Source organism: Chrysochloris asiatica, unplaced genomic scaffold, assembly GCF_000296735.1.
Source record: "Chrysochloris asiatica unplaced genomic scaffold, ChrAsi1.0 scaffold00037, whole genome shotgun sequence".
In the NCBI taxonomy this organism is placed as follows: Eukaryota; Metazoa; Chordata; class Mammalia; order Afrosoricida; family Chrysochloridae; genus Chrysochloris; species Chrysochloris asiatica.
In genome coordinates this window covers 1542021-1555542 of record NW_006408555.1, presented here as the reverse complement: position 1 = coordinate 1555542, position 13522 = coordinate 1542021, and the positions used below count along the sequence as shown (strand labels likewise).

The 13522-nt window shown below is 50.1% G+C and overlaps 1 protein-coding gene across 1 annotated transcript in view; it reads left to right on the top strand.

Moving 5' to 3' along the window:
• Positions 1-13522, top strand: part of BANP (BTG3 associated nuclear protein) — a 113372-nt gene that overhangs the window by 41092 nt on the left and 58758 nt on the right. Inside the window, exons 8-10 of the mRNA XM_006860275.1 lie at positions 6398-6528; positions 8742-8804; positions 11075-11113. Of these exons, the coding sequence (XP_006860337.1) occupies positions 6398-6528; positions 8742-8804; positions 11075-11113 (233 nt within the window). The remainder of the gene's footprint in view (positions 1-6397; positions 6529-8741; positions 8805-11074; positions 11114-13522) is intronic.

The following is a 13522-nucleotide window of genomic DNA, read 5'->3' as shown; positions in this document are numbered from 1 at the left end:
ATAACATGAGTAGTTATATGCACACCAGTGTTCATAGCAGCACTATTTACAATAGCAAAAATATGGAGACAGCCTAAGTGCCCATCAACTGAAGAATGGATAAACAAACTGTGGTCCATACACACAATGGAATATTATGTAACCTTGAAGAATAACAAGGAAGCGGCAAGCCACTGCGTAACGTGGATGAACCTTGAAGACATTTTGCTGAGTGAAATTAGTCACAAAAGGAGAAATACTACATAGGACCATTATTGTAAAAGAGTAAGAAACAAAAAACCCACACTAAAAGTGGAAAAAATAAAGTTATACATATATTTACTGATCATCAGGAGGTATGGGATGAGAGGAGGGGAGGGAGGGAGAGGAAGATAGAGCACAGGCTAGGGGATAGACACAGGACAGCTTGGGGGCGGGGAGGTGGGGAGCAATACACAAGAATGGAAGAACAAGGCTGATGGGATGATGGGAGCACAGTTAGGCAGGTTCGCAATGGGCTAAGTGGGACAGAGGTAAAGGATGATGTATGCACAACCTTGGAACAACAGGGCTCCGGGATACAGGGATTAAGGTGTGGTTTCAAGGGGTAAAGAGGGGAATAGTGTTAAGATACTTGGCTGTCCTTTGAATCTTGGTTTCCCTTGCCTACCATTGTAAAATAGACACTTGAGGTGAGGAGAAAGGAATAGCCAGAAACATCACTACAGAAAGCTTGTAAGTCTGTCTTCAGCCTATAACTGATAGGAATACTTTAAAGGGGGCTAGAAGGTGCCCCGTGAAAGAGGCTTCGTGGAGCCTTTACATTGCACAAGGCCATAGATGGAATCCAGAACTCCATCCAGAACCGACTGAGGTAGGAAATTTCCACTGGAAAGGACGAGTAGACCAGCCTGGAGTGGCTCCAAGAACCGACAGGAGAAATCCAACACAATCACGGCAGTCTGATTGATTACTCCAAGAACAAGTAAACTGTTTACCCGGGAGCCATCAAGGCAAGTGGTCGGGACCCCTCAGAGCAAACCACCTTCCAAGACTGAGGCTCAAGGGGAATACATGAGCAGGCATGTGGTCTGACTGGTGACCACGCTGGTCACCAATAGAAGGAAGAGGGGAAAAAACAGCAATGAAGTTGCGAGCTAAGCCCAATCACATTCGATAGACGCCTGTGGACCCAGGTGGAGACCTGGATGGCCAGCAGTATGGCAAGACCCGGGGACTCCTGGGCCCAGAGGCAGTGACATGGCCACAGAGGACTAAAGCAGAGAGTGAAGTGTCCAGCTGATATGAAGTGAGGGGAGATGTACAAGAACCCCCATACTTGCAGGTAGTACCCACTTGACCTGGCTTTGATGGCTGGATGATCAGAACTCAACTAGAAGAAGAAAGAAGAGGAAAAAAAAAAGTGTAACCTGCTGCAATTTGATGAACTTGACCTATACTTATGGATGTAATAGCTCAAAAAAGGGAACAAATCTTTACAGTGAGGATCACTCTCACCCCTTGGTACACAGGGGTGACAGGGATGGGCAGCTTAGACAGTGGCTACCCAAAACGGGGGGCTACAAAGGCAAGAAGTGACTGGCTTACAAGCTTTCAAGAGGGAGCCTAGTTCCAGATGGGCAGGGGTAGGTAGAACCTCCACTGAACGATTTCCAATCCGTTGGGACCGGGCTGGTGAAAGGAAATGGGGTTAAGACTCTTGTGGTACAATAGTGAATGACTGCCATCAGGACTGGCTGTGAGGCTAGGAAATATAGAGGTAGATGTTTTCTGAGAAAAGGAGGAGAGTGATTGATTTTGCAGCCCAGGAGTGGAGGTCCCTGGGACCATCAAGTGAGAACAGAGTGGGACCCCACCCAGAGAGGCAGTGATGCCAGAGATGGAGACAGAGACAATGCTGTGGACAGATGGAGCGGCTGGGGACACTGGACACAGGGAGGGAGAGGAGTTGTGTGCTGATGGCCAGGGGTGGGGGATGGGCCCGTGTGGTATACCCTTTCGTTATTTGATGATGCATGGAGGGGATGGTAATCATTGCAATGAAACGAAATACGATAGTATGAGTGTGAAGCTGATGTTCTCCCATGTAAACCTCACAACAAAAACTTAAAAAATTAGGGGTTAGGAGAATGCTGCTTTCAGCCATGGTACAGATTTAAGTCTCCTGCTGTGGAAATCTGGCTGAAATGTACGAGACAGCTGCTTTCAGACTTTGGACAGCAGGCTGTGCAGGACCATGATCCCTGAGAGAAGAGGACACATATGAGCCAGACCCTGACACCGCCTGGACCTTTCCCTGGAGGCACGGAGCAGTGCTAGCCTTGCTGGACGGTGCACGTCTGTCTGCCTGACTTGAGGAGATGATGGGAGTTTGAGGAGGCTGGGGCAACTGACAGTCACCGAACAGAGTTCTGAAGAGGAGGGAGTTAGGTAACAAATGAGTTTGTAGTGAATTCTAACATGTGCCTGTCTACAGTGGAATTTGATGTGGCTCATTTCATCAAATAAGGAATGCAAGATGACATCTCCTCGAGACACTGGGTGACATCATCAGGACCCTAAGAGATGGCGAAGAGTTCAGGCTAACATGATGGCCAACACTAAGGTGGTGTTCACAGACCACGTGCCCAGCAGCACCTGGCCACCCGAACAGCCATGTCTCCCCTGGGCTCCAGGTTGGCACTCTGCCCCTCTGGGTCACCAGCTGTACCCAGCTCTCTGAAGGGGGATGCTGTTGAGCCCGGAGGACCGTTCACTGCCCCTGACCCAGTGCCCGGCGCCCCAGGGTCTGCAGCAGGAGGGAATAGACACGAGCACAGGTCTGGAAGAGTCTGGAGTTCAAGGGGCTGCTTCGGAGACAAGTGTGTGAGGGAGATTAGCATCATCCCATTCCTTTGGCCTGGGAAGGAGTAAGACTGGGTCTCTGTGCTGACACTCAGTCCAGGCTGCTGTATTGAACCAGGACAAGTGCGTCGTCCCTGTGGACTTGATGAGTTCCCCTCCTCACCAGTGCTGGCATGGAAAGGGACTTCAGAGAAACATAGGACACTTTGTAAACTTCAGTTGATTTAATGTTCTCTGTTTTAATTAACTACAGATGGATAAAATTGTTGTTGTTGTTAAGTGCCATCGAGTCAGTTCTGACTCATAGTCACCCTGTATAGGGTTTCCAAGGAGCAGTTGGTGAGCTTGAAGTACTGCCTTGCAGTTCAACCCAACCTTGTGGTCCATACCAGGACACCCATTGGCTAAAATTGTTGTTAAGTGCCGTTGAGTTGGTTCCGATCCATAGGCGACGCTGTATAGATTTCTGAGGAGGAGCTGGTGAGGTTGAACTGCCCACCTTGTGGTTCGAACAGATATTGCAATGCAGCGCGTTAACCCACAGTGCCACGCCAGGACTCCATTGGCTGAAACAGTTGGGTAACATTAGGTATAAAGTAAAGTAGGTGGTTAGTTGAAGAGACTTGAGTAAATTTTGTTCTTCTTTGTGCCTTTAGTCTTAGCCTATAAAAGCAAATCTGAGACTCCAGGCTATTTGGGTGAAATAAATAGTGCAGTGAAGAGTCATTAAGCCAAGATTTTGTTAATTTGGAATTGGTGGTAATGCAGGCTGAGGTTGTCTTACTTACTTTTGAATGATCAGGGCCAAAAAAAAATTTTTTTTTCCAAATAAATACTTGTCAATAAGATTCTGAGCCAAGGCTAGCCTCTTTAAAGCGGAACCAATCCAGCCAATTTTAAAACAAACCACAAAATCGCTAGTTTCAAGGGATTAAGAGAATCAGTTTATTCAGTTGCCTGTATTGTCCTCTCCTCTGAGGGTGCACTGTGTGGACTTTCATATGTGTTGAGGTTAAGACACCTGGGTTTTACTGTTTAAATGACAACTTGATGCACAGGGAAACCTTCTCTTCCCACTGGCCTCATTGGCGAGTTGAAACCTTAGGTGGGAACCGATTTCTTGTTGTGTGTCTGCAAGCCGATTCTGACTCATAACAACCTTGTCTGTTCAAACTCTTAGCGACTTTGTGGACAGTTTCTGAGTCTATAAATCTTTGCAGGAGCCAAAGTGACTGGTGGGCTTGAACCCCAGACTTCGTGGTTTGCAGTCTAGTACTTATCCGACAGAGCTACCATGTTCCATGCGTCTACACAGTGCCATACTTTTTAAGAGTTGCTGAGAACCAGCTCTTGAAAATGTATTGTCTGCAGACATGTTTGTACAGCTTTGCTTCCCAAAGTGCGAGGCCTTTGGACGCCTGTGGGGAGCCAGGCCAGGTGGGTAAGAAAGGCTGGCTCTTGGTCTAGTTTTCTGACGGTGGGTGGTGTGGCTCAGCCATCTGGAACTTGTCAGGACTCCCCTTTGACCTGAGTCCGTGGGAGCATCCCGTCTCTGGACTCTGGCTGTGGCCTGTAGACTGGTCTCGAGCAGAGCGGGTACCCTATCCTGTTGTCTGCACTGTCTTCTCGGCGCAGCAGGAATTGTAATAAGGGTTACATGGGTGTTCACGCCACATAGCTGTAGACAGCCATGGATTAAATGGTGAGGTGAATAATTATGAAAGCCATTCACGTCATACTCACCCAAGGAGCGTCGTTTTCCTTGGTCAACGTCCTGTCTTGTGTGAGCTGCTGATACGGCTGATTTTATTAACAAGGGCATGGGAATTACTTGGGAATCTGTTCAGTTATGTATTTCTTATTAACTAAGTGGACTAGACTTGAAATGTTTTTGGCCATTGGCTCCTTGAAGAATTTTCAGGGAGCATGTCCATTTTTGCAAATTTTTTAAGTTGCCATTTTAAAGAGTTGTTGTTGTTGTTAAGTGCCGTCGAGTCGGTTCCGACCCATAGCGACCCTGTACAGGGTTTCCGAGGGTGTAAATCTTTACGGGAGTAGAAAGCCTCATCTTTCTCCCGCGGAGCGGCTGGTAGTTTCGAACCGCTGACCTTAAGGTTCGCAGCCCAATTCGTAACCACTACGCTACCAGAGCTGCTAGGCAGGTTAAATTTTGTCCTGAAGAACACATTTCTGGCAGACTGTGAGTGGCCGGGAGTGTTTTCAGGTCTTGATGGACTCTATACACCACAGCACATCGACACTCACTGTTAATTAACTAATTAAAAAGAGCCAAAAAACTGTCCTTCTTAGTCAGAAATTTTATATTGTTCCACTCATGCGCATATGTTTCTCTCATAGAATTTCCCCCTAAAGTAAAACATGTTCACACTGGAAATTCTTTTATTGATTAAGCCATCATAGTTTTTGGCTTAATGTTCTAAAAAATTTCTTCGGATTGATTTTTTATAAGTAAAATTATATTAATAACGAGAAGGAACACCAGTACATCAACACGACAGTCCCTGAGTAGTGTGAACGGCAAAGTGCTCGACGACTAGCTACAAGGTTTGTGGTTCAAACCCGTCCCGAAGCACTTCAGAAGAAAGGCCTGGTGATCTTCGTTCAGAAGGTCACAGCCTTGAAAACCCTCTGGAGCACACTTGGGGCCCCTGTGAGTCAGACACACTGGATGGCAACTCACAACACAGCATGAAAACGCTGATGCATCCAATTTTGACTCGGAATAGAAAGTTACATTTGACTAAACTCGAATCTCTCAGTGGAACGGTGCCCCGCCCCCATTAGTGTGACTCTCCAGGACACACCTGACTTCCTGCTGGTTGGAAACAGGGCTCCATAGCACTATTGGTTCCTGGTCTTCATTTTCTACATGTACTCCGAGGGGCTCAGGGTTACGTAAGTCTGCGAAGAAAGGGGTTGTGCTGTCAGCCACTCTTGTCTTCAGCTTCTGGAACCTTCCCGTCGGAGTTCTCACTCACCTGACGCGTCAAATTAACATCCTGTCCCCAAGGGCGTCCACGGTCCTCTGTGGCCTCAAATCTTGGTGGGAAGGACAGCTCCCCGCTACGGGGTTTAGGGTGGGAGAGGAAGAGTCTAGAGGTGACGGTCTTGGTCCCTGTGGGGATTTAGGGTGGGAGAGGAAAAGTCTGGAGGTGACGGTCTTGGTCCCTGTGGGGATTTAGGGTGGGAGAGGAAGAGTCTGGAGGTGACGGTCTTGGTCCCTTAGAGTCTTAGGATGGGGGAGGAAGAGTCTAGAGGTGACGGTCTTGGTCCCTGTGGGGGTTTAGGATGGGGGAGGAAGAGTCTGGAGGTGATGGTCTTGGTTCCTGTGGGGGTTTAGGGTGGGGGAGGAAGAGCCTGGAGGTGATGGTCTTGGTCCCTGTGGGGATTTAGGATGGGGGAGGAAGAGTCTGGAGGTGATGGTCTTGGTCCCTGTGGGGGCTTGGGGTGGGGGGCAGGAAGTCTGGAGGTGACGGTGCTGATCCCTGGCAGCTGTTGTAATGACTCCCTGTCCTCTGTTGTTTCCTCACAGAGACGATTCTCAGCACCACTCCCCCGACCAGTGAGATTGTGCAACCGCAGCCTCAGGCCCTGCACTACACCCTGGCCAATGCTCAGCAGGTCCAGATCCATCAAATCGGAGAAGATGGACAAGTCCAAGTAGTATGTACTCCCTCTTCCTACCATCGTGGGGGTGGGATGGGAGAGGAGGCAGCCCCAGGAAGGGTGTTTCTGGAACACACAGGTAGCTGGGCCCGAGGTGACTGTTGTAAAGGACAGGTGATTCTATCAAGGGTGTTTCTCTTTGGTACCTGATGGCCAGGTGCTCATGCCTGGAGCTGATGCTGAGGGGCCTGTTGTGGGCCCCTCAGGCTCCTCTCCTCAGGCCTGCTGGGAAGGCAGGTGTTGTCCATCTGTACAGGAGGGTTTCAGCTCTGAGGTTGGGTCACTTGGTGGCCACAGTGACTAGGTGGTGGACGGGACTACATGTGTCACCATCCAGGAGCCGTGGGCCCCATCTCTTCCTTGTGTGGTCAGTGGGCAGACAGCCTTTGTCACTGGGCAGCACACACTCAGCCCACGTTTGCTTCCCTCAGACAGGAGACAAAATGACCTTTGTAGTCTTCTTTTGTGACATGTTGTAGCCCGAGCCAGACAGTGAGTACCAAGCCATGTGGGGTCAGTGCTTCCGAAATCCCCTGGAGTTCCATGGCAGGAGGGGAAGGCTGGGGTAGCTAGGCTTCGTAAGCACCCCACTAGAAATCTTGTTGATGTCATGGCCAGCCTCACAGGGGCTTCATCATCCTCATACCTCGGGCTCAGCCAGGGCTCTATCCTGGAAACAAGCTCCTAATCCATCAAGACTCTGCCCCTGGGCCACTTGGGGGCTGCTGCCAGGAGAGGGTGGGCACTCGAGAAATGCCCAGTGAGAGCTTCTTCCAAGGAGAGGAAGCAGTGGTGAATGTGAATTCTGGGTTAAATCGGCAGTCCCACAGACTCTTGTTCCTGAGAATGTTCTTTGGAAGGATTCCAGAAGACATAAGTCTGACTTAGGGTTTACACACAAAGTGAAGTAAAGACCACAGAAAAATCCCCTCGTTTAGTGGAAGGCCCATTTTGACTCTGATGGAATTGTAAATAAGATAGTGGAGCTTGTTTGTCCACCCATAGCTACAAAGCATGAATGTGTTTTAGTTGGAGTCTTTGATCTCTGGGACCACATTTAGTACTGTTTACTTGAGCCTTTTAATAGTGATGTGATTTCCAACATCTCCTCTCCTGTGCCCCAGCAGTTGTACTCATGTCACTGCCTCCACTCCCAGCACACACCACACTGTGGCTTTCAGATGTGAGCTCACTTCCCCCTGAAGCTTTTCAACTATGCTCCACCCACCTCCCTGTGATGCTCCACCCACCTCCCTGTGATGCTCCCTTGCTGTGCTCCCCCACCTCCCTGCTGTGCTCCCCCCACCTCCCCAGGTGCTCCCCTGCTGTGCTCTACCCACCTTCCCGGGTGCTCCCCAGCTGTGCTCCACCCACCTTCCTAGATGCTCCCCAGCTTTGCTCCCCCCACCTCCCTGGGTGCTCCCCTGCTGTGCTCTCTCACCTCCCTGGATGCTCCCCTGCTGTGCTCCCCCACCTCCCGGAGTGCTCCCCAGCTGTGCTCTACCCACCTTCCTGAGTGCTCCCCAGCTGTGCTCTACCCACCTCCCGGAGTGCTCCCCAGCTGTGCTCTACCCACCTCCCTGGGTGCTCCCCAGCTGTGCTCCACCCACCTCCCCAGCTGTGCTTTCCCCACCTCTCTTGGTGTTCCCGTTCTTCTGAATAAGGGTGTGTTTTTTTAAAAAAAGACTCATTCAGTTTTCCAGGAAATTTCTGTGTTCCCCCTTTTGTGTGTCATTTATTTCTTAAATTTACATTTTAGTCAGTCCCTGCAGAGGGTCAGTGAGCAGGTGAAGACCCTCAGTGAGGTGGACTGCCACCGTGGCACAAGGGGCTCAGCTGCAGCGCTGACAGTGAAGATGGTGTAGGACCAAGCAGGGCTTTGTTCTGCTCAGCATGAGCTTGCTGGAGTCGGAACGGACTCAACAGCACCTCACAAGAAGTCATTTAAAGAGTCAGCAGATGTTCCTGAGGACCCTTACTCTTGTAACAGTTGCCGTCAAATGTCTGGCATGTGTCATATGCCAGGAGTTACGAGAAAGAGGTTCCTTCGTGAGCTCACACTGCACCCAGATTAGACTAAGTGCTGAGGAGCCCTTGGCTTGTCTTGAACTGTGATCACAGTGAAAAGTCCCGAGAGTGTTTCGCATTTCCCTTGGTTTTGAGTTTCTTCTGATGCTTCTTGGTGTTTTGTCTTGCTGCGGATCCCACAGGGCCACCTGCACATCGCCCAGGTGCCTCAAGGGGAACAGGTCCAGATCACACAGGACAGTGAGGTGAGTGATGGGGGGCTCGGTACTGTTGGCAGAGGGCACCGCACCACTGGTGTGCCCCAGCTCTGTCTGTGTCTGAACGAGACTCACAGGGAATGTCCTGCGATGAACCACCTCTGGCAGTGAACAGCTTACCTTCTGGGCACAGTGCCAGGCCTGCGCCACCCTAAGTCCACCACTGTCCACCTTCGCTTGTCGGAGCATCTTCTTGTTCAGTCTTTGAATTTTGTTTTTCAATCCATGCATGTTTTGTTTCATACCCTTGACTGCATTCCTCACAATGTAACGTAACACGTCTTCCCACTTGCTCCGTGTTTCCTGGTTCCGTTCCTCCTGTCCTCACCCTTTCTTGCTTTCTGAGTTTTGTCCTTGGATGACTCTTTTCTTGTTTTGCCCTGTCTTTTGTCACCACTGCTTGTTTCTAAAATGTTGCCATCACCCCAGCCGAAAGCCCTGCACCCACAGTTCCTTTTCGGGGGCTGCTGCTGAGGCTGGGGCTGGGGCTGCCCTCCATGCCCACCCGAGTAGGAGGGCGGCATCTCACCGTGCACACATGTGGACTCAGCACCTCCATTTGGGATCATGTTCAGTCCCCTCCATGCATAACCATCAGGTCCCTGAGGACAGGGTGGGCCTGCCCAGCTTGGAGTTGGGCATTATGCTGGCCTGCGGTGGCCCTCAGTAAAAACCCATGGAGAAAAGACTGTAGGGAACACTGTGCTCTGGGCTCCCGGGAGCAGCTCCCGGGACACTGACAGTGGCGTTAGGGACTTGCCTGTGCCGAGCAGGGAGGGTCCTTGGTGGTGCACATCACACGCCTCCCGAGAGGCTATCTGTACGTGGCTCAGATGGGGTCAGCCCTGAGCACACGGGGCTGCCCAGGGCCACACCAGTCTGTCCTTCTCGGACTCCATCTGCCTGGCTGCTTTGTTGCTACTGCTAACAATAGCTTTACAGTTCTTACTGGGTTTTCCTATCATGTTTGCCGCCACCCCCCTTTTCCCCCCCAGTTTTCCCAGCTGCACCATTCTCCTTTCTAACCTTCAGGATCTTTTGTTCCTATTTGTAGTCGGCTGTCAGAAATTAGGAGGAGCTGCTAATGGTTTCTTTTGTGATATTGCAATCTTTATTCAGTATTCTTTTCATAATAAAGCCTCACTTTGTTCATTTAAATCTGAAGAATGGAGTCTCGGTGTGGCACTGTAGGATAAGCACTTGACTGCAAGGTTGGTTTGAATTAAAAAATGATTAAAACTCACCAGCCGTTCCTTGGAAACTGATACAGGGTCACTATGAGTTGGAATCAACTCTGTGGCACTTAACAACAACAACATTGTGTTAAAACTAGAAGAGACGCCAAGAGCTGCTCCCTGAGTCTCCCGCCCACCTACGTTTGTGTTCTCACAGCACATGAATGTGCACTTTCGTCTGGGGTCAGGGTCATTGTGAGCTGCGGTCAGTGGCCTGGTGGTGACAACGTCCTCACCTCAAGTATGAGCTCAGGGCGAGTTTTCAACTTCTGCGCATCTGAAATTGGTTTCCAAATTAAAAGTTTTAAAAGACTGGCATTTTCATCTCGGGCTAGAGGGATAGGTACCAGGTTTGAGTTGTTTACCTGTACACACAGGTACACACACAGGTGCGTACACACACAGGCACCCACATAGACACACAGGCACACATACACAGGCATACACACACAGTCATTCCTTGGCACCTGTGGGAGACTGATTCCAGGACACCAAAATCCCTGGATGCTCAAGTCCCTTGTATAAAATGGTGTAGTGTCTGCATTTAACTGACACACATCCTCCCATAGTCTTGAAATGATCTCTAGATCATTTAAAACCCCTGTTATTGCTGTGTGCCATCGAGAGGCCTCTGACTCATGGAGCTCTGTAGAGGGTTCCCGAGAGCAGCTGGCGGAACTGTTGACCTTATGCTGGGGTTACAGCGCTGTCCTTGGTACCAATGTCAATGCCTTGTGCACCGATGCCCCTCTTACCTGTGAGGGATGGCTCTGGCCACTTGATTGCTTTTTGTTCTGATTCCCTTTGATGCACGGTTGGGTGAATCTATGGCTGTGAAGCCCGCGGATGCGGAGAGCAGGCTACATCAGTAGGAACAGCTTCAGTGTTTTGTTCCGGGTTTGAATGCTGCTGCGGCAGCTTACTGTGGGACTAGCTGTCCGCGGTCCTAGAGTAGCCCCATGGTCCCCAGGGCCCTCAGCTGCTCCCGCTCCTGACCCTCTCCTTTGTGTGTTTCGTCCACAGGGCAATCTCCAAATCCACCACGTGGGACAGGATGGGCAGGTAAGTGGTCAGCTGCCCTGGTTCCTACCTGCTTGTGCAGCCCCTCCCCAGGCCTGGGCCAGCATCCTTGGGGTGACGCTGCTCCTGCCGAGAGTCATCCCGTGTGCTCTGCCTTACGAGTGAACCTCCGCTGTCTGTTGTACTGCTGTTGTGTTTACAAACCAACATGAATGTTGTTGATTTCCTGCTAGAAGAAGGTAGTTTTGGCAAACCAGTTGCTGTCAAGATCAAACAACTTTCTGGGTTTCTAACTTGTGATTAAAATGTGTCACCATCCGCTGAAAGCGCCTGACTCGAATGACATTAGGGAGTGAAGTGCCTTCCCTCCCACTCCCCTTCCCCGTGAAGGAGCCTGGGGGGCTGCCCCTCTTGTTTCCAGCACCACGTGGCATCATAGTGAATGGCTTCTGTTAGAGAACCGAGCTCCTTCCTTTTAGACGACGGGACTTAGGAGATGGATTGTCAGAGGCTGAGTGTGGATCTGGTCCCTTCACGAGGGAAAGACACTTGCTCTTGTAGGAAAGCAAGCACCCACTCCTCCCTGGGGCCCTGACCCCTTTCTCATGGGCAGGGCAGTGCTGCGTCCACTGGGCCCCGGGCCCTGGAAGAGAGCTTCCCCACAACAGGGCTTCCTCTCAAACTTTCACAGGGTGCTGTGGGTGAAAGGTTTCAATCGGAATTCAAACTGGAGTTTCCGATTTGGGAAGTTTTCGTCTTAAACACTCACATGAGGTTTTGATCAGAGAGTCGCAAAGCAGCCGTAGCATCCAAATACAAGAGTCACCGTCCTTGGAAAAGAACCAGAAAACCAAAGAAATGCAGAGTTTTAAAAAATCCTCCGGGCATTTCTTCCAACATCACTCTGTCTTGGGGATTAATTTCAAGTGGTTGGTCGGGGCCATCCTAAGTACGGACTCACCGAGTTTCCTTTGGCTTGTTTCTCGCATCCTGGAGACAAGTGAGGGTGGGGCTCCTATGCGGTAGTTTATCTCTCTCTTGTTGGCTTGCTTTATGCTCCTGGTGAAACTTCCTCTAATGGGAAGGTTGGACTAGAATTCCTCTGAAGAGTAAGGCCAACTCTTGCCTTTTATATTCCCTTGCTTTCTGTGTTCAGTCTTGGCCACACTTCCACTAGAAATTCTGTTTTTAATAGAATCAGATTTTGACTTTGCATTAATAGAATTCAAGGTCAGCAGTTCAAACCCACCAGCCTCTCCCAGAAACTCTATGCAGGGTCACTATGCATTGGAGCTGAGTTGATAGAACACAACAACAACATTGTTTGTAAGGAGCCCTGGTGGTGCAGTGGCTAAGCGCTTGACTGCTCACTGGAAGGTCTTGGGAGGAATGACGTCACAGTTTGCTTTGGAAACCTCCTGGGTCAGTTCTGCTTAGCCCCAGAGGGTTGCTGAGAGCTGAAGTGGACTCGACGGCACCCAACAATGACACGGTTTATACTCGCAGGACTACGGAGGCTGTGTGGGCAGGGATCTTGCCACTTACATCAGACAAGGCCTTTTCTGTAGATTTTCCCTCATTCCTCCCATCTCTCATTCTTCACACTCAGCGTATGGTCTGTTCCTGCCTCAATACATCTGGTCTACCTACCACTAATGTTCCGTATGCTCTTAAGTTCCTCTTAACTCTCTCTCTAAGCAGCTCCACGATACGATAAGAAAAATCAATACTCAGATGAATCATCTGACTTTCAGTTATCATGTGGGGGTGGGTGGGCATGTCTAGCTGGGTGAGTCTCAGGGCTGCCTCTGTACCACTGTTCCCTCACCGCTGAGAAGTCATGAGGGGCTGAGATGGCACCAGGTCTCCAGTGTCATGACAGGTTCCCACGATCTGTCTACCTGAAGTGACCGCATGCCCTGACAGAGCCCTTTGGCAAACTGTCTGGTGAATTCCAGACATGCCGCCTAGACACCGTCACATCTGGGAGACATAGACCAGTCCTGATTGTTTGTGGGTGGAAGTGTGTGGTGGAAGCTAACTTCAAGGTTAGCGGTTCAAGCCCACTAGCCACTCCACAGGAGAGAGATGGTACTGTCTGTCCTGTAAAATTTGCAGTCTCGAATTGGCTAGATGGCAGTGGTTCTGGGTGTCAACAGAACAGGAGGGGCACTGATGTGTTAACTAGGAAGTACCTGCTTCCTGGTTGAAATGACTGCTGTACCTTTGAGGGAAGCAGAAACCATAAGTCTGGTCACCATAGCTGTGTGGATAGGAAATTAACTTTGTAAGATGAATTCAAATTGCATTTTAAAGGTATCCCAAATCTAATGTGCACATACTTCTGTAACATTAGGGATTGTAAGCAAGTGACGTGTGGGGTGGTGTGAGGCAGTGGGGGTGGTGTGAGGCAGTGGGGTGGTGTGAGGCAGTGGGGGGGTGGTGTGAAGC